Source organism: Crocodylus porosus, unplaced genomic scaffold (genome assembly GCF_001723895.1).
Source record: "Crocodylus porosus isolate Cpor-Errol unplaced genomic scaffold, CroPor_comp1, whole genome shotgun sequence".
Classification (NCBI taxonomy): domain Eukaryota; kingdom Metazoa; phylum Chordata; order Crocodylia; family Crocodylidae; genus Crocodylus; species Crocodylus porosus.
Window position 1 is genome coordinate 140,411,071 of NW_017728906.1, and position 22,697 is coordinate 140,433,767.

A 22,697-nucleotide genomic window follows, 5' to 3' on the forward strand; every position below is an offset into this window, starting at 1 on the left:
TATCACAGTTAGTTTTGTACCATTTGATATAGCTTGGTTTTCTGTATTTCTAGCATCCAGCGATGCTAGAAATAAAAGCAAGATAGCTATTGTGGAGATCTGAAAACCCCCCACAGAGGAGGCAATGAATGTACCCTACAGGTGGAACACTACTATAGATCATTAGATTCCACATGTAATCTGAATTACAGGAGTCTCAAGGTTATTTTGCAAGTTTCTTCAAATGAGGTGCAAATTAGAGTGTATTTTAGGTGCACAGGATCTACATCGCAAGCCAGCAAAAAGTTTTCTACTAAAGCAATCCAATCCATAATACATACTGAAAACACAAATAAAATCTGTTCTCCCTAATAACACTCACTAATAAGCACTGTATTCTTCAATTAGCAGTTTGGTTGTTAATGCAGGTGGTCAGAAGTATCTCAGAGTCATTTGGGTCCTCAGGCCCTCAAAAAGCAGGACACCATATTGACTTAAGCTGTCTTTTCATGTGTCCTCATCCTATGAAGTAGAGAAGTACTTTTACCACACAGATGTACATGGAGAAATTTTGGATAAAATGCACCAAAAAGTATAATGGAGGAAAGGAATCTGAGAAACAGACTGAATAAACATATCTTGAGAATTACTATATTCTAAACTACGGAGACAAACAGTTACGCTCTTCCTGGCATCCTGATTCTTGCTTCTAAAAATGTTTTTAAGCATGACAGAAGAAGCCAGACAGTATTATGAGACTAGAACAGACGTACAATGTCCAGTTCCATTGAAAACAGAGGAAATAAAGGGAATTTTATTTGTAAGTGGATATATATCTATTTGTACAAAGAAATTATCACCAAATCTTAAACTGAACTAAGCATGGAAATTTGACCGTGTTGTATAGGTTGACTGGATTATTCTTCTGTCATTGGTTAATATACGGAGAGCAAGCAAAAGCAAGCGAGCAAGCATGAGCAAGAGCGCGAGAGTGAGGGAGTGCGCATGAATGAGAGCGGGAGCACAGAAGCGAGTGCGAGCGCGAGCCCAGGCAAGCAAGAGAGAGCAAGCAAGAGCAAGCACTCCAGAAGTCATCTTTAAAAAGATCTACTAGCTTTAGAGCAGAATCCTATAGTGAGAGAAACAGCTATCACACATCACAGAAACTGAAAACTACAAGGATATATTTTCAGGAAAACAGTAAAATCTCAGGGCTTATACCATAAATATCCTGAGATCATGGTGTGAAACCTCTCCCAAAAAGGGAGTTGTAACGGGGAGAAGGATTAGATGTACTGTAAGTGGAATGTTTTGTATGTGAAGATTTGAAATAAAACTGCAGCAAGGGGCTGATCAAATGACAGTTCAACAACTGGAAACCAACTTTGAGAATCCATAGGGAAATTAATATATCAACTGGGAGGAACTTCAGCTTTTTGTTGAGATGCAAAAAGTCCACAAGGGGGCTACAAGAAAGTGAGAGGCAGTAACAGAAAAGAAAATACAACTGGAAGTCAACAGTGGATGACTGTTTAGTCTTGAAAGGGCTACTACAACCATGCTAATTATGAAAGCAACCAGAAGATAAAGGCCATAAAACCACTGACAGCTAAGATCCTTAAGAATAACAGAGACATTGATACTCTGTTAATAAAGAAGAGAATTAAATCTGCCAGTCAGCATAACCTTTTGTGCATCTTTTTCATAATAAATATTAAAAAAGAAGGGATTCTGTACCTCTGTTTTTTAACCTATATTTGTCTTTGTTCATTTTCCATGAAGCTTATATATAAAGGTTTTAAAATTAGATTTCATGAACTAAAGCACATTCTAAAAATTTATGAAAGAATCTCTAATAATACCGTACTGGAATAATATTTGGCAAAGAATACTCAAAACACAAAACTCATGACAAATGCATTTCTTTTTTAGCATATGCATATACATGTAATAAAAACCAGTGGGATATTATTTGAAAGAAGCTGCTTCCCAGTTTTTACTTGAAAGAAAACAGCGTAACTGTTTTTGAAGCAAAAATCTTTTTTTGACAACTGTATATAATAGTATTCTATATATAAACACAAGTTTGAGAGACTAATATATGCATAAAATGTCCATATTACATATACAAATTATTTTCAGGAAACATATATAGAAAGATATTCATACTGAAAACAATATATTATACATAAAAGTGCCATTGGAGTCTTTTGTTTTAACATTATTGAGATGCTTATGTAGGTAACCAGAAGGTCTAATCAGTTTTAAATCATTTTTCTACACAAGTGTGGGGCTGGGGGGAGTGGGGGGAGGTTGTGATGTTGGTTTTTTTTGTTTTTTTTACATTTTATGCCCTTTCCAGGAAATGGATTTATTAGGACTAAATATAAATTACATAATCTGTATAAGGTATCTTTTCCTACAGTTTATTATCACATACCCATGCATCTGCGTGAATGGGCCTGATGTTGCTTAGTAGCACCTCTTCATAGTTTCCATAATCACAAAATTTAACAACTGCAGTTGTTCCAGATGAATGAAGAGCTTCAATTTCTGCCCGGTAAAACTTAAAAGAGAAATTTCCAAAGGTCATAAAAGAATACATAAAAATATTGCAAACAGATCAGTACATTTTAAAAATAATATCTTTTTATTCACTATAAGTGCAACAGTTTTCAAAAGTGCTTGTACCAGATAGACATACAAGGTTTTTTGGATAAATGTGATACATTTTATTAGACCGACTAAATAGCTGGAAAAATTGTTCTTTGCAAGCTTTCAGGCACAAATACCCTTCTTCAGGCAGGCAGATTCTCCAAATTCTTCTCTATATTAAACAATTTAAAGCAGAGCCTTACATCAAGACCTCTTACAAATGTTAATATAATAGCACAATGGGGTCAGAGACATTTTATGCCTGATCCCCAAAATTGTGCATCCCGCCAGGCATGTCTGGACATGGCATTTTCCAGATTGGCCATAAAATTCCTCTGATTCCAATCATACAATTGTTGGGAGGGGAGGGAAGGGGGTGCCTGGTATCATGACCCATTTACTGCTGTGGGCTCTCCCCCTGCCAGAAACTTGAAAGGCAAGCCATGTAGCCCATGCATGCTTTGCAAGGCTCCAGAGCACTATGACTGATGTTGAGAGAAGCTTCCTCTCGCCAATCTCAGGCTCGTGCCACCCCAGGACCTTTAAAAAGCAGGCATGCACTTGGTCCCAGGGCATCATGAACTCAACATCAGGAAGACTCACTGATCTCAGGTTTTCCAGGGCCAAGACTTAAAAGGTTTGGTACTGCCCAGTGGCTCTACTACCTTCTGAGCACATCAGCTCCCTGCATCCTGATATATTAAAAAGATGTGCATGCAACTATGCTACACGGGCCTCTCCTGGATGCTTACATGTCCATGTTCAAAATTAAGCGTGGGACAAACCACCCACAAAATATTCCACATTAAATATGGAACATCTTTTGGGGCTGGTTTTGCACTTTATTGCATCTTAAACATCTTGCACATGTGGCATGCTGTCATTTATCCTGTGATTCATCTGTTAAGTGTACAATAAATATAACATCTGCCAGGGTCTAAGATAATCATCCAAACTGAAACCAATCTTTTAGAAATATCCTTCCACTGTTTAGAGGCCTGCACATAAAGAGGGCTACCCTGCATAGGAGGGTCTGTCTTGGGAAAAAGGGTAGAGGAGTTGCTCTCTATGTGAAGGAACGTTACTCCTCCCTAGAAGCAGAGATTGGCAACAAAGAAGGTTAACTTGAGACCCGCAGGGTCAAAATATAGGGAAGGCATGGGGAAGGGGATTCACTGTAGGGCCCTACTACAGACCTCCAAACCAAGAGGAAGAACTGTACCAGAAATCCTCTAGAGAACTGGCAGAGGCTGCATGGTCTCAGAACATGCTCATCATGGGTTTCTTCAACTACCCAGACATCTCGTGGGATGAGCACACAGCAAGATCTGATTGCTCACAAAGCTTCCTCACTTGCATGGAAGAGCTCCACTTGACTCAAAAAGTCTATGGGCCGACCAGAGGCAAGGCACTCATGGACTTGGTTCTGGCCAAAGAGAACAATCTAGTGAGCAACCTGGGGATCAAAAGGAAACTGGGAGACCGTGACCATGAGATGATCACCTTCTCCATCCACGATAAACCAGGGAAATCAGTCAGTAAAAATCCTTGATTTTAAGAAAACTGACTTCCACAAGGTTAGATTGGTTGATGAGGCCCTGTGGGACTATGGGCTAATGAGGAAGAGAGTACAAGAAGAGTGGTCATTCCTCAAAGAAGAAATCTTAGGAGCACAAAGGAAGTCCATTCCCTTTATTAAGAAAGGCAGCAAAAGGGCTGGGACACCCTCCCATCCACCCCTGGCTCAATAGGGAAGTCATGGACCTCCTGAAATGAAAAAGAGAAGCTTACAAGGGATGAAAATCAGAAATTACCACCAAAGAGAAGTTCTCAGCAATAGCCCGCACCTCCAGGGAGTGGATTAGAAAGGTGAAGGCACAAACTGAATACAAATTGGCAACCATAATCAAAGACAACAAACACTCCTTCTTTAGATATGTAGGAAGTCAGAGGGAAAAAAAGGGAAGTATATGGCCCCTGATGAACAAAATGGGATAGCTGATAACCGACTCTTAAACAAAAACTTTGCAGTATTCCATCAGTCCAAGGGTGTTAGCCTGTTTGACAGAATACAGAATGATCAAAGTGGGGGTGATCACCCTCCCATAGTTGGTGAAGATTTTGTGGGGGTACACCTAGAGAGAATGAATATCTAAAAGTCAGCAGGACCAGATGAACTATACCCGAGAGTGCTAAAAGAGCTGGCCAACATCATTGTGCGACCTATGATAAATTATCTGAAGACTGGTGGTAGTCAGGAGAGGTCTCAGAAGATTGGAAGAGGGTCGTTGTGGTGCCTATCTTCAAGAAAGGAAGAAAGGAGGATCTAGGGAATTACAGGCCAATCAATTTGACCTCAGTCCCTGATATAATCCTGGAAAAAAAATGATCAAAGAATCCATTATTGATAGGCTAACAGAAGGCAGTATCCTAAAGGATAGCCAACATGACATCGCTGTAGGCAGGTCATGCCTGACCAATCTCATTTCCTTCTATGAGCAGGTACTTGCCACCCGAATAGGGAAAATGAGGTTGTCATATACCTGAACTTCAAAAAGGCCTTTGACCTAGTCTCCCATGATATCCTCATGGCAGAATTGGGAAAATGCAGCCTCGACTACTTTACGGTCTGGTGGCTAGGTAACTGGCTCTGAGGTAGAACCCAGGGAGTATTGGTAGACGAAATTGAATCAACGTGGTGGAAAGTGGCCAGTGGAGTCCCTCAGGGTTCAGTACTCAGACCAGTGCTTTTCAATGTTCATGAATGATTTGGATTTGGGTATTAAAAGTGAACTGGCAAAGTTTACAGATGACACCAAATTATGGGGGAGCATGGTCACACTCGAGGACAAGCTGGCAATACAGGCTGACCTGGACAAGCTTGCGAGGTGGGCAGATCTTAACCTAATGACATTTAATATGAAGAAATGAAAAGTGCTCTACCTGGGGAGAATTAATCTGCAACACACTTACAGGTTCGGCAGTGCTATGTTTGCCAGCACCACAACTGAAAGAGACCTGGGTGTTGTGATAGACCACAGAATGAACATGAACCACCAACGTAATGCCGTAGTTGCCAGACCAAATCAAACACTGGCATGCATCTAACTGATGCATCTCAAGCAAAACTAAAGATGTCATCCTCCCACTCTATTCAGCCTTTGTAAGACTGTAGCTGAAGTACTGCATCCAGTTCTGGGTGCTGCACTTCAGGAAGGATGTGGAGAAGCTCGCAGGAGTCCAAAGGAAAGCTATGCACATGATCAGCAGTCTAGAGAGCAGGTCATAGGCAGAGAAGCTGAAAGGCTTGGGACTGTTCAGCCTGGAGAAGAGAAGACTCAGAAAGGACTTGGTAGCAGCCTATAAGCATATTAGGGCATGTATATAGGGCATGGGAGAGCATCTGTTCACCAAGGCCCCCCAGGGGAAGACAAGAAACAATGGGCACAAACTGACTGAAGACCACTTCAGACTGAACATAAGGAATAACTTATTTATAGGTTGAAAGCCGAGGGTCTGGAACAGGCTCCTCCCCAGAGGTGGTATACACACCCACCTCGCTGGGGTCATCTGATCCCACCAGTCTTTACTGCCCAAGTGCAGGGAGGTTAGGCCTGATGATCTTTTAAGGTCCCTTCCAGTCCCTAACATCTATGAACCTATGAATCTAACATTTCGAGAATAGTTAAAATTACAAGTCCACTTCACCACCTACCCCTACCACCATTCCAAACAGCTATTGGAGACTGTACAGTACATAAGCTAGTACACATATTCAAAAAAAGAATACATCTACTATAGTTGATTTTCACAAAAACATTTTAAACTTATTTTCTATTATTGATGTAATAGTTTCAATCAGCTAATTTTCCAAAGTTTTTTTCTGTAAATTCATGACTGCCCACAATTTATGCATCTCATCAAGACAAAATTACTTTTTTTTTTTTAAAAGGTGTATAGGCTATTATTCCTTCCCTGCACCATTTGTATATAATCCCAATCATACACATGTATTTAGTTAAACAGAGGCAAAAATCAAAACCACAATTTGTTCCTATAAGTCTTGGATTCATAAATTGTCACATCCACTTTCTATTTACACAGCAGACTTTTTAATACAATAAAATAATACAAGATATACATTAAAAACAGACACAAAAGTTGAAAGAAATTAGCTGTTAAATCAACAATAATAAAAAGCAAAGAAAAATAAGGTTTTTTTTCTTTTATTGGAAAGTCTTAGAACTTAGGGGCAAAAAAAAAATCTAGAGAAGATTGATAGAAGAGATATGACTTAAGGAGATTATTTTTTTCAGATTCATTGTTTATGTATAGTTTTAATGTAGTGTAAAGAAAAGGAAAAATAGTAATTAAAACAGTAAAAAATTAAAAATACAATAACGAAATATTAAAACTTTTGAAATCAAGAAATGAAAAATGCAGAGAGTTTAGTTTGAGCACAAATAGTTGTTCATTCCAGATGCAGTTCAGCTAAAAAACCATTTTCCTGAGAATATGAAAAAAAGGAAAATGGCTTAATACTTTCCCTTTGTAAGGGAAAGTATAATATCATATCTTAGTTCCTTCAATCAGGGTTATCAGAACTGTATGCTGCTGATTCTGAAAAGAAAAACGTCTACCACAGAGATCCTTTTGGACGACAAGGCACTCACTTTCCTTTCTCTGGAATTAGGTTGCTTCCCCTACCATATATCTAGTAAACAGAGTCTGAAGAATAGGATAGCTCTTAGGCCTGTGCAAAGCAGCTAGTATTCCCGTCGGATTGAGGTTTGAACGATTCGGGAGACACTGATTGGACTCAGTGATTCGAATCACTGTTTTGAATTGATCCCTGCTACCCCCTACTGCCCCATGCCACGTGGGGGGGGGGCTCTGCCATGAGCCCCCTGACCCCTATCTGCTGTCCCAGCCCACACCCATGGCTACCCCGCCCACCCAAGCTGCCGGCCCTTTAGGAAAAAACAAACAAACTCTGGCTCACTGGCTACTGCCTGATGGGGTTGGGGGGCAATCCCTGCTGCCTCCCACTGCCCTAAGCTGTGTGTGGGGGTGGGGGGGGCTCTTCCACAAGCCTCCAGAAGCCCTGAGGCTGCTGCAGCAGCTGGTGAGTACAGGGGTTTTGTTTTTTTAAAGGGCCGGGAGCTGGGGCAGGCGAGGCAGCCATGGGGGGAGGCTGGGAGAGTGGGTAGGGGTTGGGAAGGGCTCATGGCAGAGCCCCCAGTGCAGCATGGGGCAGCAGGGATTGCCCCCCTGCCTGGCAGCACCCAGTAAGTAGGGGCTTTTTTTTAAAAAAACTGGGAGTTGGGGCCAGGTAGGGCAGCCATGGGGAGGGGCTGGGAGAGCAAGCTCTGTTCAGAGGGTGCTCAGGGGTGTTGGGGGAGCAGGCAGGGGATGGGGCCTGGCAGGGATCCTCCCATGGTCCCCTCCCCCCTTCTCCAGCCCCTCTCCCCCATCCTCTACCTATCAGCATGGAATCTGGGTCCAGCTCCCTGCTGCAGTCACCACGGACTGCCCAAATCGGCAAAGATCTCAGAATATTTTCCAAATGAATTTGGAGAGCTTTGAATCAATTCAGAGCTTTCTATTGGTCCCCTGATTCGATTAGGAGATTCGGCCACCGAATCGGGCTGAATCTTCTCTGAATCAAGTCAGCAGCCAAAGCTTCACACTGCCCTAACAGCTATAGTGTAAAACTACACATATATACACACAACCCTGCCACTATGGCAGCATATTACTGATACTAACTATGGGCTATCGCTTTCCCTAAAATAAAATAAAAGGTGCAAGAGCAGTACTTGTTAAATGATTAGCGCATACCTTGTTGTCTTCCCAATAAAGAGCAAAACATTCATCCCCTGGTCTCCAGCTTTTTCCGTACTCCACTGGAATCGATGGTTCTAATATTTTTTCTGGCTTGATGGGCCCCGATCTCCTTTTGGGTCCAGTGTTATAATACAATATTTTATCATCAAAAGTTGAAGTCACATTGGATCCTGGCGATTTAATAGGTCCCACTCGTCTTCCTTTCTGAGGATGTTCGGTATCTCCATTTGGTATAACATTAAAACTATCAGTTCTAATAGGATTCTGGTATTCATTATTCATACCAAAATGTTGTTCACTTTTTAAACTGAAGGTTTCATTACTTATTGTTCGTGCTTTCCTGTCATAAAAATTATCAGGATGGTGTATTTGGTTTTCCCTTTTCCCTCGTTTTAGATTATTGTTACTTATGGTATCCTGAATACCAGAGTTTTCTTTCAGTTCCGTGAATAACGCCCCTTTGCCTAATCTATTTTGCATATTGTTATCCCTCCTCTTAAAAGAAAAATCACTCTGGTAAGTGACTGTGGGATAAGCAAGATCCTTTGGTCTATCATTTCTAGGATTAGGTCGATCACATTTATTTTTCTCCTCAGTCCATTGCTCTGATCCTAAGGAGTTGTGTCTTTCAGGGCCTCTGTTTCGGGGGGGCCCACTACTTTCCAAGGCCTGTCTTGAATTCTGAATGTCCCTTTGAAAACGAGGGGGTTTCTCATTTCTTGGTTGTCTTGAATCACTTCGAGAAAGATGTCTTGTGTGGTTCTCTTTTATGCCATTCTGCTCAGTACTGAATACTTTATGTTGTATTTGGTGTTGTGGATGAAACTGTGATTTTGGTTCTACAAAGAGAGATAACAGTGTTTCAAGTACATGCTACAATTTATTGTGCCAGAACACACAAAGAAACAGTGTTTATAAATAATTTTTCTAATATTAACACGTCTATTTTTTAGAAGGGATACCATTCATCTGTGTGGTCTAGCAGCAGATTTGCACATTTTAACAGAGGAGGAGTAGATATAAACTCAAGATTACCATTCCTAAAAGTCAGTGAGAAATGCATATTTTCATAATATTAAACCACATACCCATATAAACAATACTGGTGTTAGCACTGCAGAGAGCTATTTATTTCTTCTGATGTACATCAATAACTTGGTTGAATAACTGCCATTTGAAAGAGAGAGATGGGGATCCAGTACAAGAAAAGAAAACAGGAACTCAAAAAAGTAAAAAAAAAAAATTCTAACCTCTATTTGATGACCGCAGATTTAATTTAGATACAAGAATATATATTTTACAGCTTTTCTAGCAACAAACAGGCATATATACAGTAGGGTTCTGCACAGCTTCAGGTGTTGATTTGATTTAGAGGAGATTCGGCCTCATTTGGCAGCTGAATCTCCAAATCCAAACTGAATCAGGAGACTAACAAAAAGGTTCAAATCAATTCAAAGCTCTTCAGATCAATTTGGAGAGCTCTGGAGATTTGGGCAGTGCCCACTCACTGCCGCAGGGGCTGGACCCAGACTCCATGCCGGTAAGTAGGAGGTTATGAAGGGGGCCATGGGGTGACCCCTGCCAGGTTCTATCCCCTGCCCGCTCCCTCAACTGACCTGAGCACCCCCAAGCCCCGCCCACTCTCCCAGCCCCCACCCTCCCCCCAAAGGCTGCCCTAGCTCCTGGTTCTTAAAAAAAGAGAAAAAGAAAAAAAGAAAAAGCCTGCTACTGCACCAGCCACTAGGGCCTCTGAAGGCTTTTGGCAGAGCCCTCCCACGCAGCATGGGGCAGTAGGGGGCAGCGGGGATAGCCCCCCCACCTGGCAGCATCCAGTGAGTGGGTGCTTATTTTTTTTTCTTTTTCCAAGAGCTGGGAGCTGGGGCCAGGCAAAGTAGCCATGCAGGGGGCTGGGAGAATGGGTGGGGGATGGGGGTTCATGGCATAGCCCCACCCATGCAGCACAGGGCACTGGCAGGCAGCGGGGATCGCCCCCCCTCCCCACCTGGCAGCAGCTGGTGTGTGCTGGGCTCTTTATTTTTAAAGAGCCAGGAAGTTGGGACCAGGTGGGACAGTCATTGACGGGGCTGGGAGAGTGGGTGGGGGATGAGGCCTATTTGATTCACAGATTTAGTGGCAGCTGAATATCCAAATCAGATTCAGCCGAATCGCTCTGGGACAGTGATTCAGATAACCAAATCAAATCACTATCCCAACAATCAGCTGAATCTGAAGGAAATACTAGCTGCTTCACACAGGCCTAATATACAATGGCATTGAATAGCTCAACCTTGTCCCCCCTGCCTGTCACTAATTGCTCCTTTTGTTCAGTAGGGGTTCTATGCTGCCCTGTGCCTTCCTTTTACTCCCTACATACCTAAAAAAAGACTTTTTGTTGTCTTGAATTTGTGTTGCCAGCCTCAGCTCTGTAGTTGCTTTGGCTTTTCTAACTGCCTCCTTGCAAGTACAAGCCAAGTAGGTACACTCCTCCTTGGTAGCTTCCCCTGCTTCCAACACCTATATGCTTTCTCTTTTGCACTTAGGCTCCTCTGGATTTCCCTGTTTAGCCAAAGAAGTGTTTTGGCTTCTTTCCCCCTTTTCCCTCATACTGGGATAGTCTCCCCCTGTGCCCAAAAGATCGCTGCCTTTAGGAATGACCACCCTTCCTAGACTCTCATCTCACCAATACTCTTCTCCTGCAGAGCATCAGTGACTAGACTCCTAAGCACACTGAAGTTAGCCTTCCTAAAGTCAAGCACTTCCACCCTACTAGTTCTTACCCACCTTATGCCGTATGGTGAATTCGACTGATTGGTGGTCACTGTCCCCAAGGTGACCACGAATCTGCCTACCAGGTCCTCCCCCGTACCCAACACCAAGTCCAGTAAGGCATTGCCCTTAGTGGGGCTGTATACCTCCTGTGTTACGTGAAGGTCCTGCATGCAGGTTAAGAACCTACGTGAATCATTGGATTTGGCTGACTGCTCCTCCCAGCACGTCAGGATACTTTAGGTCCCCCATGACAAGAACATCCCTAAACTGCAGGGCCTCTGAGAGCTGCCTCAAAAATTCAAAGTCTAGCTTCTCCTCTTGGTGTGGTGGTCTTTTATTACATGATTTAGCTGAGAAAGCAGAATGTGATACTATACCAAATTTTATTTTATACATATTCTTATATATTTATCATTGTTTATATACATACATACACACACACACACACACACACACACATTTTACATATGAAAAGAGTATATTTAAGGCACTTGCATGGAGGTAGGAGAGGGGGCAGGAACGGGGAGGGACAAGGGATGGGAACAAGGGATGGGAACAAGGGACCAGGGTCTGGCCCCTCACCCCCCAACACTACTTTCCCCACCACAGCAAGGGAGGGGTGGGGGTTTGGGGGAAGGAGAGGGTTGAATTTATGACAAGCATCCACTAATTAGATTTATACTTTTCTATCTATAGAATCTAATTACTGGAGGAGGTTGTCTTAAATCCAAAGCTTTTCTGGACTCAGGTAAATACGGCAATTTTTCAGATAAGTAAGAAGTTAGGAATTTACAAGTAATCTTAAAGTATGTGATACATTTAGTTAATGCATAAGCAGACAATTAAATAAGAGCTACATTAAACTAAAGAGCTATGTTCTAAAATCTGAATTAAAATGACCCTGAACAGCTTTTAGAATGTATATTGCTAATATATGCTTTCACATAGTTTAAATGGTGTCTCCTTCATATACCTATATCAGTCAGATATTATCCAAATCAATTTCAATTTGTTCCAAGGTTTGGTTAAAGAACTTATAACATGAAAATCTGGGGATTCAACTCCCAAGTATAATATATTCAACTCAGGTATTTTGATAGGAATGGATAAACATTTTAACGCTTATGCAGTTCCATGTAGTTCGTTTGTTCTGTAAAAGAACTCCTTACATAGTCTATGGTAGTCTACATGACAATATAGAATGTATCTACAGTAAATTTATCACTTTAATTGGAATAGCTTAATAAACTATTTTTTAAATTTATGGCAGGATTGCTACTGCTGTTTTCCCATGACTTTCTACTGATTACATAGTTATTTTGGTTTGGATTGTAATTTAGAACCACTAGCTACAAGATACAAGTACAAACTTAACTATAAACCGATAAGCAGCCCATCACCAGAGTGTAAGTACATACGTTTACTTATAAATAGATCTTTATCTGCATCAGAGCTTTCCAACTCCTAAGCACCTGTAGGCCATATGCCCTACGGTAGGAGTAGGCAACACTCGACATGAATGGCAAAGTGTGGCATGCAAAGGCATTTTCCTTTGTGCGCACACCTTGGGGCAGATGCCGGGGAAGGGGCTGGAGCTGCACTGCCACAACAGGATCAGGCCCGTCACAGCTTCCCCATCATCTGCCTCTGACACACCAACATCTTACAAGTCAACGTTGTGGGTGTTTCTAGCACTCTGCCGAAAACTGTTGCAGACCTCTGCCCTATGGGCTGCTCTAGTGGGGCCTGCTCACCATGGAGGCTGCACTAAAGGAGGCCACAGGAAACCAAGGTTGTATCCCATAAGCGGGCCAGTGGGCACTCCCCTACCCTGCTGTACCAAGTGCAGATGCTCCCCGAACCTATGGCTTTGAGTGCAAGTAGACACTCAACTCCTGCACAGTACAGTGCTCCACCTCACCTGCAACTCCCTGTCAGCTCCCCCGTGGCACTACACTGCATAGCCACTCCAGGCTGCTGACTCCCCCAGCACCTCGTGCTGCACCACCCTGCCCCTGGGGATAAGTCAGGCAGCAGCAGGCAGTTGAAAGTCTAGGGCTGCATACAGCCCATAGGCTGCCAGCTGCACAGCCCTGGTCTACATTATAAAAATCCCAATAAAATTCAAAATAAACCACATGACATGTCCACATACAGGAGTAAAAAGGACATATTCTTTCTTAGAAGGCCCCACCCATCCTTGGTCCACATAAGGCAGGCAGATTAGTTGCGTGGGGTTTTTACATGTCTCCACCCCAGACAAGTGGAGGAGGTAATTATAGTTATTTCTTGTTAATTGAGCTGCTAAGCAGGAGCATAGCACCAAATTACTTATTTCTGTGATAGGGCTGACAAAGCAGGAATTGTGATCCCAGTCTTCTTCAGAAGAAACACAATTATGTATAATTCCATACCCTGGGCCACAAAATCCATTTGGACTCTTCTTCATTTTTTTCCATTTCAAGAAATAATTAAATTTGTAACCATGGAAAAATACTCATTCCTCTTTTACTCTAGGTATGAACAGTTAAAAAGCCTGAGGTGGAATCAATCTAAGTAACAGAATTTTCTGTCAGTGGTGTTGTTTAAATCAGTAGCAAACAGAACACACTTCTACCCCTTTTGGGGGAGGGCAAACCTTAGATTGGGTTCTGTCATTTTTAAACCAGTCTGTGTGTACTAAACTTCTGTTCTGGTGCAGCTATAAGCCACTTTTGTGTGCCAAATTTCTGTTCTGTTACAGGTATAAACTGGTTTTTGATCACTTATACTGGTAAAACTTCTATGTCTGCATGGACCTGAACTTTAGGCTCCTGATAGATATTGCATTTGTCATTCATTACATGTAAGCATCATGTAACAACTATAATATACTAGAGGTTAAACCAGTTTATCCCAGTTAAACCATAAAAATGGCAGATCAACCACAAAATGCTCACTGAAACAGCACCTTTTTGTGGCAAGGAAGTATCCCACAATAATTTTAACATGTGACATTACATTCTGTCACACAATACTTGGATATAACACATGACAAATGTAAGATTTGCCAGTGACCTTCTATTTCAAGACCCTTCTGTAAAATCAAGAGAAGGAAATGCTGATGATTCAGAACTCAAATTATATTAATTTGTTTAATACAAATTATCAGTAAAATACAACTATCTGTCAAAAACATAATATTTTAGCAGACAACAACTTTATTTTTAAGATATCCAATTATTTTCCATCCCACAGAAAAACATAAGGATAAGAACAGGATAACAGCAATGAAAAAAGTAGCAGTTTTTCTCGAAAGTGTTTGGAAGCATGTCTATGAGGCTGATGCAATTAAATCTGCTCAGAATTAAGTTCTTATTGGAAGGACTCATATAACTGAAAATGCTGGTCAAATGTTGTATATAACAAATACAGTACTAAATACAAGATAAAGACTGCTTTTTCTACCTGTATTTTTTATGATGATATGAAAGCAATGAACTTCACTTACCGATTACCTTAATTTCCATTTTGCTTTGACTGATTGCAGTGCATTGCAATCTTCAAATACTCATGAAAATTCATGTATTACCAAAAGCTTGACAATCGGGACCTGCTGTATTTGGGATTGAATTTAACACAGAACTAAACTGTTCCGTGTTAAATTTACCTGCCTTGTCACTCAACATTGAAGACTTTTAAAACAGGCTAAACTGGCATAAAGGTTTCAGCTTCTGAATAAATTTAGACTTTTTAAATTGGTCACTAAGTAGGTGCATACACGCTACGCATCCCTTAACAGCAGATGTTAGAGATAATGGGTGCTTATCAGAGGTTTTATTTTTAATGCAGAGGTGGCAGAAAGGAATGTCCCTTGCCTTCACTTCTTTTTGCCCTCTCCAGTGAACCTTTAGCTAAAGCTCTCAGGAAAGTAATAGATTTCCATAAGGTAGTAGTAATATAAAACTTAATTTGGTAGTTTACAGGAATGACATGCTGTTCTGTCACACAGGAAGGCACCTCAGCCCAGGCATTATTACTCTAAGTGAAGGTTTGGGAAAATGGTCTGGAAAATGTTCCATTTTGAAATTAATTACAAGCTAGGTCTTCTGCTAGATAGTCTGAAGGAAGACTACTAGCATTTTACTTTTAAACTGTCAGTCAGTTACTTTACTTGTCTAGATCTTCATAAATCTGTGACCTTGAGAAGAGTATACAGTGATAACTATACTCTCTTATTTAGAAGGATGAACAGGAACTTGCTGGAGTTGCATATACAGCCAGGGCTATTTAATGAAATCAGTTTTCATAGAGAGTGGTAATTCTCAATATATACAAAAGTTATTCTTTCTAATATTCAGAAAATAAGGCTAAGAATTGGAAAGTGCACTGTATTTGTAACAATAACATAAATAAATGGAAGCTACCTAAATTGTTACCTAGAACAAAGTGGTAAAAGCATGAAGCTAAATAGTTTTAGACTATTGTTTTAGGTCGGCAAGAAGAATAAATGTAGACCTGCAGAATTCACTGAGTGAAGAACCAAATAATGGATGTGACAAAGTATGATATATTTTATTACATTTTTTCTTTCTTGTATCTTATTATTAAAGTCAATCATTAAATAGATGCTATTGAAAAAAAAAAGGACAAAACTTAAATTTCTTTACATATGCTATCAAAAGCAACTTCCCATGTTAAAACAAAAAAATGTGTGTATATCTATTCAGATTACCATTAATGAAAATTTATTTTTTTTTACATATTGGTGACAGTCAAAATAGGTTCGATTATTCTACAGCATATTTGTTTCTAGAAAACTTTACCTCCTAAGCTACCACCGAGCAATATTTTCTTGCAAACACTGCACTGGAGCACTACTTTAACAACACCACTTTTTTTAAATGAAAGAAACATTTCTATGATAAAAATCTGCCCGTCTCCACTGGAGTCCTGAAGTTTTAAGATGTTATGGAAACCCAATCTTAGCATTAATAGGAATGGTATCTAAAAGCATAGGACGTGTAATCATATTTCTCTATTGTACACGTTACCACGGAGCACCCCCATCCCCAGTTGCACCATGGGGGAAGCCTATCCCTAATATCAGGGTTACAGCACTCAGAAAACAAAGTGGGAGAGCATTCAGCTAGAGCTCTCAACTGCATACCTACTTTTTAAAGATCTATGGCATGGGAAGCCCAATATCAGGGAGCCTTTTCCTAATGTTGAGCTCACAGCACCCCAGACCTTTATAAAGCAAGTGCACAGCTGCATGCCTACTTTTTAACATTTGCAGATACTCATACAAGCAGCACCTGGGAATTGGGGAGCTACTGGCTCCCCAGCTGCCACTTGCACTTTCATGGGTGAATGCATCTAGGGTGCAGGAATCTGCCTGCTCCCCAGCTGTAATGACTGCATGATAATTAAACTAGCTTTAAAATCAGCCATCTTGGGTACTGTAGCAGTCTAGCAGCAACGATATAGAATTCAGCATGCATGCAAAATCTGCCTGAGAAGCAGATCTGCAAACAGACCTTATGTGTGGAATAGAAAAGGAAAGACTTGGGCAATAAAACTGTGCGCTCAAAAAATGATTAAGCACCCTAAGAGAGAAGACATTCAGAATTAAATAATAAGAGTTGGAAGGGCCCCAGCAGGTCACCTGGTGGAAATTCCTGTATGAATGCCCATCCTCAGTGTTGCTAACAGAATTAAGGACATAAAGTAATTTGCCATCACTAGTGTGATGTTTTGATAGTCTATACTTCAATAACAGTGATCATCTCTAAAAGCATTGTTCCTTTATCATCAAAATTTACATAGTGGCCTGCTCTGCTTTAAGTCCAGTTAGTATACTTTCATGTGCGTTTGCAATTACTAGTCACAATCTTTGTTGCACCTTAAGGCTAAAATAATCCATTCCCCAGAGTCAAGCATATAACATATGATACAATGTTAAAATATATGACAAATAAATTACTATTTATTAAGAGAAAGATGTACTCAAAATATACTTAAGATAAAGGACTAAGACAAAAAACACAGTTCAATGACATTCAACATCATTATCAACGAACTGGAAGAAAGAAAAGAAAAACCTAAAAGTAAAATTTGTGATTACACCATTTTAGTAGAAGAGTAAATAATGAGGGAGTAAGAACACTTATAGAGACCAATCTGTATGACTTGATAAGATAGACTTCCTTGAACAGGAATCTACAGTTCAGTGCTCTTGGTAAGAAGGTTAATACAAGTTCTCTGAAGTATAAACAAGAGAATATCAAACAGGAGTAGGGAGGTTGTGTTACCTTTTTACTAGGTAGCGTAAGAACACTGCTGGATTACTGTATCCAGTTCTAATGTATACACATCAAAAAAGAGCCTGAAAAATTGCAAAAGTTCAGAGAAGGGCAACAAGAATGATCAGACATCTGGAAAAATGCATCTTTCAAGACGAAAGTCAAAGAGACTCAATCTATTTCACCTATCCTAGAGAAAGTCAATTTACTTGAATGTGCTCTACAACTACTTACACAGATTTTTGAAGAGAGAGCCTCAATTAAAAAAGGCATGGTAAGTTCCAATGCTTGAAAGCTATACAAAAAGGGATAAGTATTTTTAACACATGCACAGCAATTAACCAATGAAACAATTAATCTTGGGAAGTGGTAAATTAAAGTAAATTTATTAAGGTTTATGGACTTTATCTAATGACTGCTTCATGTAAAAAGACAAAATAGTTTTGGGAACAGGGTCACAGACCCCAAGTGCTCTAACCACTAGAGGCACCTCCTGGCCCCAAGTTTCTTACATTGTTTGCTGCAGAATAGTACACGTTCAACAGAAAGGGCAAGACGAACTCCTCCAGCCCTGTCCTATCACCTGATGGTTAACACCTGGGAGCTGGAAGATGGGAAATTAAATGCCCTTTAGCTGAGGACTGTATTGAAACAGAATCTCTTGCTTTCTGGACAAGTGATTTAGCCACTAAAATATTATATAAAAAGCAGGCACCTCTTCCACCTCCAACCCAGTTGTAAAAGAAAAGAATGAGACTGTGGCCAAATACTTCACAGCATGTCTGCTCTTACCATCATGGACCTACATCAGGAAAGATTTCCAGGTTCTGGATTCTCAGTACAAGGAGCACCTCCCTACAGCTTTGAGTCATGTACATAAGTTTTATAAAGAGGCATGATTTTGGAACCACTCATCCTCAGCATTGCCTATTGACTTGCTCTAAATGGCTTCTCACACCACTTGCAGGATGTTTTGGATGCTATTCTAAGGCACCTAAGTCAGGGTTCTACATTCTGTTGTCATGTCAGAGGTTAGAAACACAGGATATTTAGGGACTCTGCTAGAGCTGCACCAACAGAGATTTTTGGGGCTGATATCAATAGCCTGTTTTTAAGGAGGTATATCAACCAATACCAATCCGATTTCCAATAGGCAGCCTTGGAAAGCAGTGGCCAGTTGGTAAGTCTGTTGTGGTGGAAAGGGTGGGAGCATAGGTAGGGCAGATCAAGGCCCCTGCTGTGAGGGAGGGAGTGGGGCTGGACCAGGTGCTGCCCAGCCAGGGCAGGGCAGGGGACAGAACTGCAGCTTGTCTAGGGGGCACAGGGAGAATGGCTCCTGCTGCAACATGCACCTTGGGAGGCATGGGGGTGGGGCATGTCCCCCCCCCACCAAGATCTGTGCACTTTGGGGTGGGCTGCAGCTGCAGGCTGGGGCCAGGGCTGCCCAAACTCTTCCCAGCAGGGGTTGAGCCAGGCTGCACTAGGAAGGAGCTATGGCAGGGGGCTGCAGCCATCCCAAAGTTACCCATAGCCCCTCCCAAACTCTCCACCCAGTGCTGCTGCCTACCCCTGCTCCAAGCACAGCCCGGCCCAAACCCCACTGGGAAAAGCCTGGTGCAGCCCTAGCCCCAGCCCACAGCTGTAGCCCCGACCCACCATACCTTCCATGGGTGCACGCAGTGGCAAAAGTCGCCATCCCCACCATACCACCCAGATGAGCTGCAGCTACATCCTATAGTCCACCCTGGCTGGGCAGCACCTGCCCCAGCCCTAGCCCCACTCCCTCCCTCACTGTGAAGGCCTTAATCTGCACCCAAGCCCCCTTCCCTCACCTTCCACCACAAAAGACTTACCTGCTGCACACAGCTCTCCAAGCTTCTGGGCTGTGCTCTTTGCCACCTATGTGCTTCACTGTGGTTACATGTATGCACGGGGCAATTAATTAGCTACAATATCAGCCACGTCAGGATGATTTCCGATACTCAAGTTTTTTATATCAGTGCCAATCTGATATCAGGCACCTGTAGACTCTCTTACTTTTGAGTTAGATTTTGTTTTTATGTAACAATTCAATACTGGTCCAACAGCTTGGGTACATGGCTCAGTTACTGCACCAAGCTATGTCTTTAGTTAAGACACAGCTAGACAGCAATAGACTAAGCTACTACACATGCCCATAACATGCACTGCTTTGAAATGCAAGTAACTGTGTTATTCAATAATTGGACACAAGTGCACGAAGCACCCAAAAGGCTGGTTTTCCATGTCACAATCAGAGAACGCTTATCTGGCCACTTGAAACTCTGGACTGCCTTTCTTTTTTTTTTTTCTTTTTTTACAATTTCATTAGTTCCTTTGCCCTCAGCTATTCAGTAAATTTGTTTATACATGTTCACATGGTTTGCTTTGGCTCAATCAACCATCACCACAGCAGTCCCCATGATCTGATTTCAAGTATCACAGGATAAAGTCCTCTGAAGTTAATCACATTTAAGTGACTGTTGGTTGCTGTTATCTTACATCTAGATAGCAGTCCTGGCAAAAAGTGTACGTTTGGTTGATTTTATAAATGTTTTTTGTTAACTTATCTATTATGAAATGCAACTGTGTCCATTACGAACTGTATTAACGTAGAATTGTGCCATACATGTGATGCAGTCTCTCATATAAGTATAAACAACTGACTTTTTCCACAGTATAATATAAAGGGATTTTTAAAAATGTGAATAATATAATAAACAGGAGAAGAATAAACAATAACCCTGATTAAACAAAAGAGCTAATAAACAGTCCCTGTAGGAGAGAGGAGGGAGGTCATGACAGTCAGATTTGCCATAAATGATGCTGGCATATAAACGATACAAAAAAAATTACATGGGATTTCTAGATTTACACCTAGTTCTGCTAAAAGCAAATTTATATATCCTACCTGAACTACAGATTGATGTCACTGCATCCCAACGTAACATCAAGGTGCAGTCAGGGCTGCAGAGAACTTCATGAGTGCCACTAAGTCCATGAACCGGGGACAGTCCCAGACACATCTCTTTTCTACACTCCTATTCACCAATCTATAATATCCCCAGGCATAGTTTGCTAGCTGCTGTGAACCCCCACCAAAATGCACTTGGATGCTTTCACTAAAGGAATCAAGATCTAGGATACAGAACTCCTTTTGAATTCTGATAATGGGTGCACATGCCTGTATTCTAGATACAATTCTACTACAAGAACTTTAATGAATCAATGCACATGTAGCTACAAGTTAGGTGTTCTGTTGCACAGCGTATGGGCTCTTTTTTTTTTTTTTAAATGCATCTAGTTCTTAGTTATACTTGCTCTTAATGTAGTGCATTAACTTTAATTTTTGTAATAGCAATTACAAAACATGCTGCACAGAGTTGGCATTAATATTTCAACAGTTTTTCTCTGCTTCCTCAATCAGAGCTCCCAACGCTTTGCTGCTCTTTATGAAAATCCCGATGCTTCCTACCACCTGCCAGCACAGAGAGCTGACCTGCTCATTACAGAAATGGTAAAATCCTCTACTTTTAGCATCAGAGCGCAGTTGATTCCAAACAATGCTGTGTTGTTCCAACAGCAGCCTCTGGTATTTTCACTGATCTTGTACACTCAGCAGGTTTTCATCTAGCCCAAAGGCTCCAACTGGCTACTATCCCTATTGAAGCATCTTTGTGGATTAGAAGTACAAAGCAAATATAAAAAAATATTCTATAGTAAAAACACAGAGTTCTACATGGACACCGTTTATTTCAAATAATTTAAGCTTGTTTAATAGTTGCTGTGATTTAGTAAATCTAAAAAACTGAGACACCCAAGTCTTTTTTAAAGTGATAGCAATTAACCACAGAACAATTTACCTCCCATGCAATTAAAAAGTTATTGTTAGTAAATAACTATGTATTTCTAAAAATGCCACAATTATCAAGCAAGATAATATTTCATTACATATCTCCAAATGCAGCAAAAAAGTTGATATGTTTTTAAAAACCAAAGCAGAAGACATCCTTTATAACTATGTTAGGTAGTGAAACTCAAAATATTCAAACTCAAAACTCAAAACAGGAGCCAGGATCTCTCTCTAATCCTAATAATGTTTGGTTCTGTGGCTTTAGAAAAGACAACATTTTTCTTGGGAGCTCTTTTTCTCATCTCTTAAATGTGCTGAATTGTACTTCCCCATAATCCTGTGATACAATTTTTAAAAAGAACACACTTAGAAAACGCACAATGTTTATGGCAAGAATGATTTCCTGCCCCTCTACCTACCAGGGAAAAGTGACAAATCAATAAAAGAAAATAAATATAAAATAACTGTGATGGAGTTTGTATAGTATTAAACATACAAAAAGACTCATCTGGTCTTACGAAAGCAGAGTAGAAATTAAATTTACAAAGAAAAATGTTTTCAACTTTGATAGCTGAAAATGGCAAACGCATAAAACTTTTACAATGAATTAGAAACTGATAATCACAGACATGACAAAAAAGGGAAAAGGGAAAAAATATTACATCTTCCTGATTAAAAAAAAGCAAAAACATTTGCTTTCCTGGAGAGAATATTTAGATAGAGTCTACCAAATAACATTTCCTTTTATTTCCATATTTGTGCAAATTTACAATATTTCAATCAAAATTTAAAGAGGCATTGACCATACCTAAGTGTGTAACATTCACTACAAGGAGACATGTGTTTACATCTTCACATAAGCTCATTTTCCCATCGATATGCCTTCTCTTAGGGAACTGACAGGAGTCTATATTCCAAACAACTATTTCTCCACAGTTTGTCCATGTTAATGGCTGCACAACCGAAGGGATTACACAAGATATTTTGGGTTTCATAGATTTCATAGACATTAGGGCTAGACGGGACCTCGGAAGATCGAGCCCAGCCCCCCACCCAAAGTGCAAGAAGTCAGCTGGGGTGATAGGATCCCAGCAAGATAAGCATCCAATTTACTCTTGAAGGTGTTCAATGTAGGTGCCTGAACCACCTCCGATGGCAGGCTGTTCCAGACCTTGGGAGCACGGACAGTAAAGAAATTCTTCCTTATGTCCTGCCTGAAACGGTCTTATAGTAGTTTATGACCATTCGACCTCATCATCCCTTGGGGCGCTCTGGTGAACAAACGTTCCCCC

At 40.8% G+C, this 22,697-nt stretch overlaps 1 protein-coding gene across 4 annotated transcripts in view; it reads right to left on the minus strand.

Annotated features, from left to right (window-relative positions):
• The window catches only part of TDRD3 (tudor domain containing 3), a 154,841-nt gene that overhangs the window by 35,420 nt on the left and 96,724 nt on the right, over positions 1-22,697 (minus strand). For all 4 annotated transcript variants that reach the window (XM_019529818.1, XM_019529817.1, XM_019529820.1 and 1 more), the window contains exons 10-11: positions 8,476-9,320; positions 2,420-2,545 (exon numbers count right to left, since the gene is read on the minus strand). In XM_019529818.1, the coding sequence (XP_019385363.1) occupies positions 2,420-2,545; positions 8,476-9,320 (971 nt within the window). The remainder of the gene's footprint in view (positions 1-2,419; positions 2,546-8,475; positions 9,321-22,697) is intronic.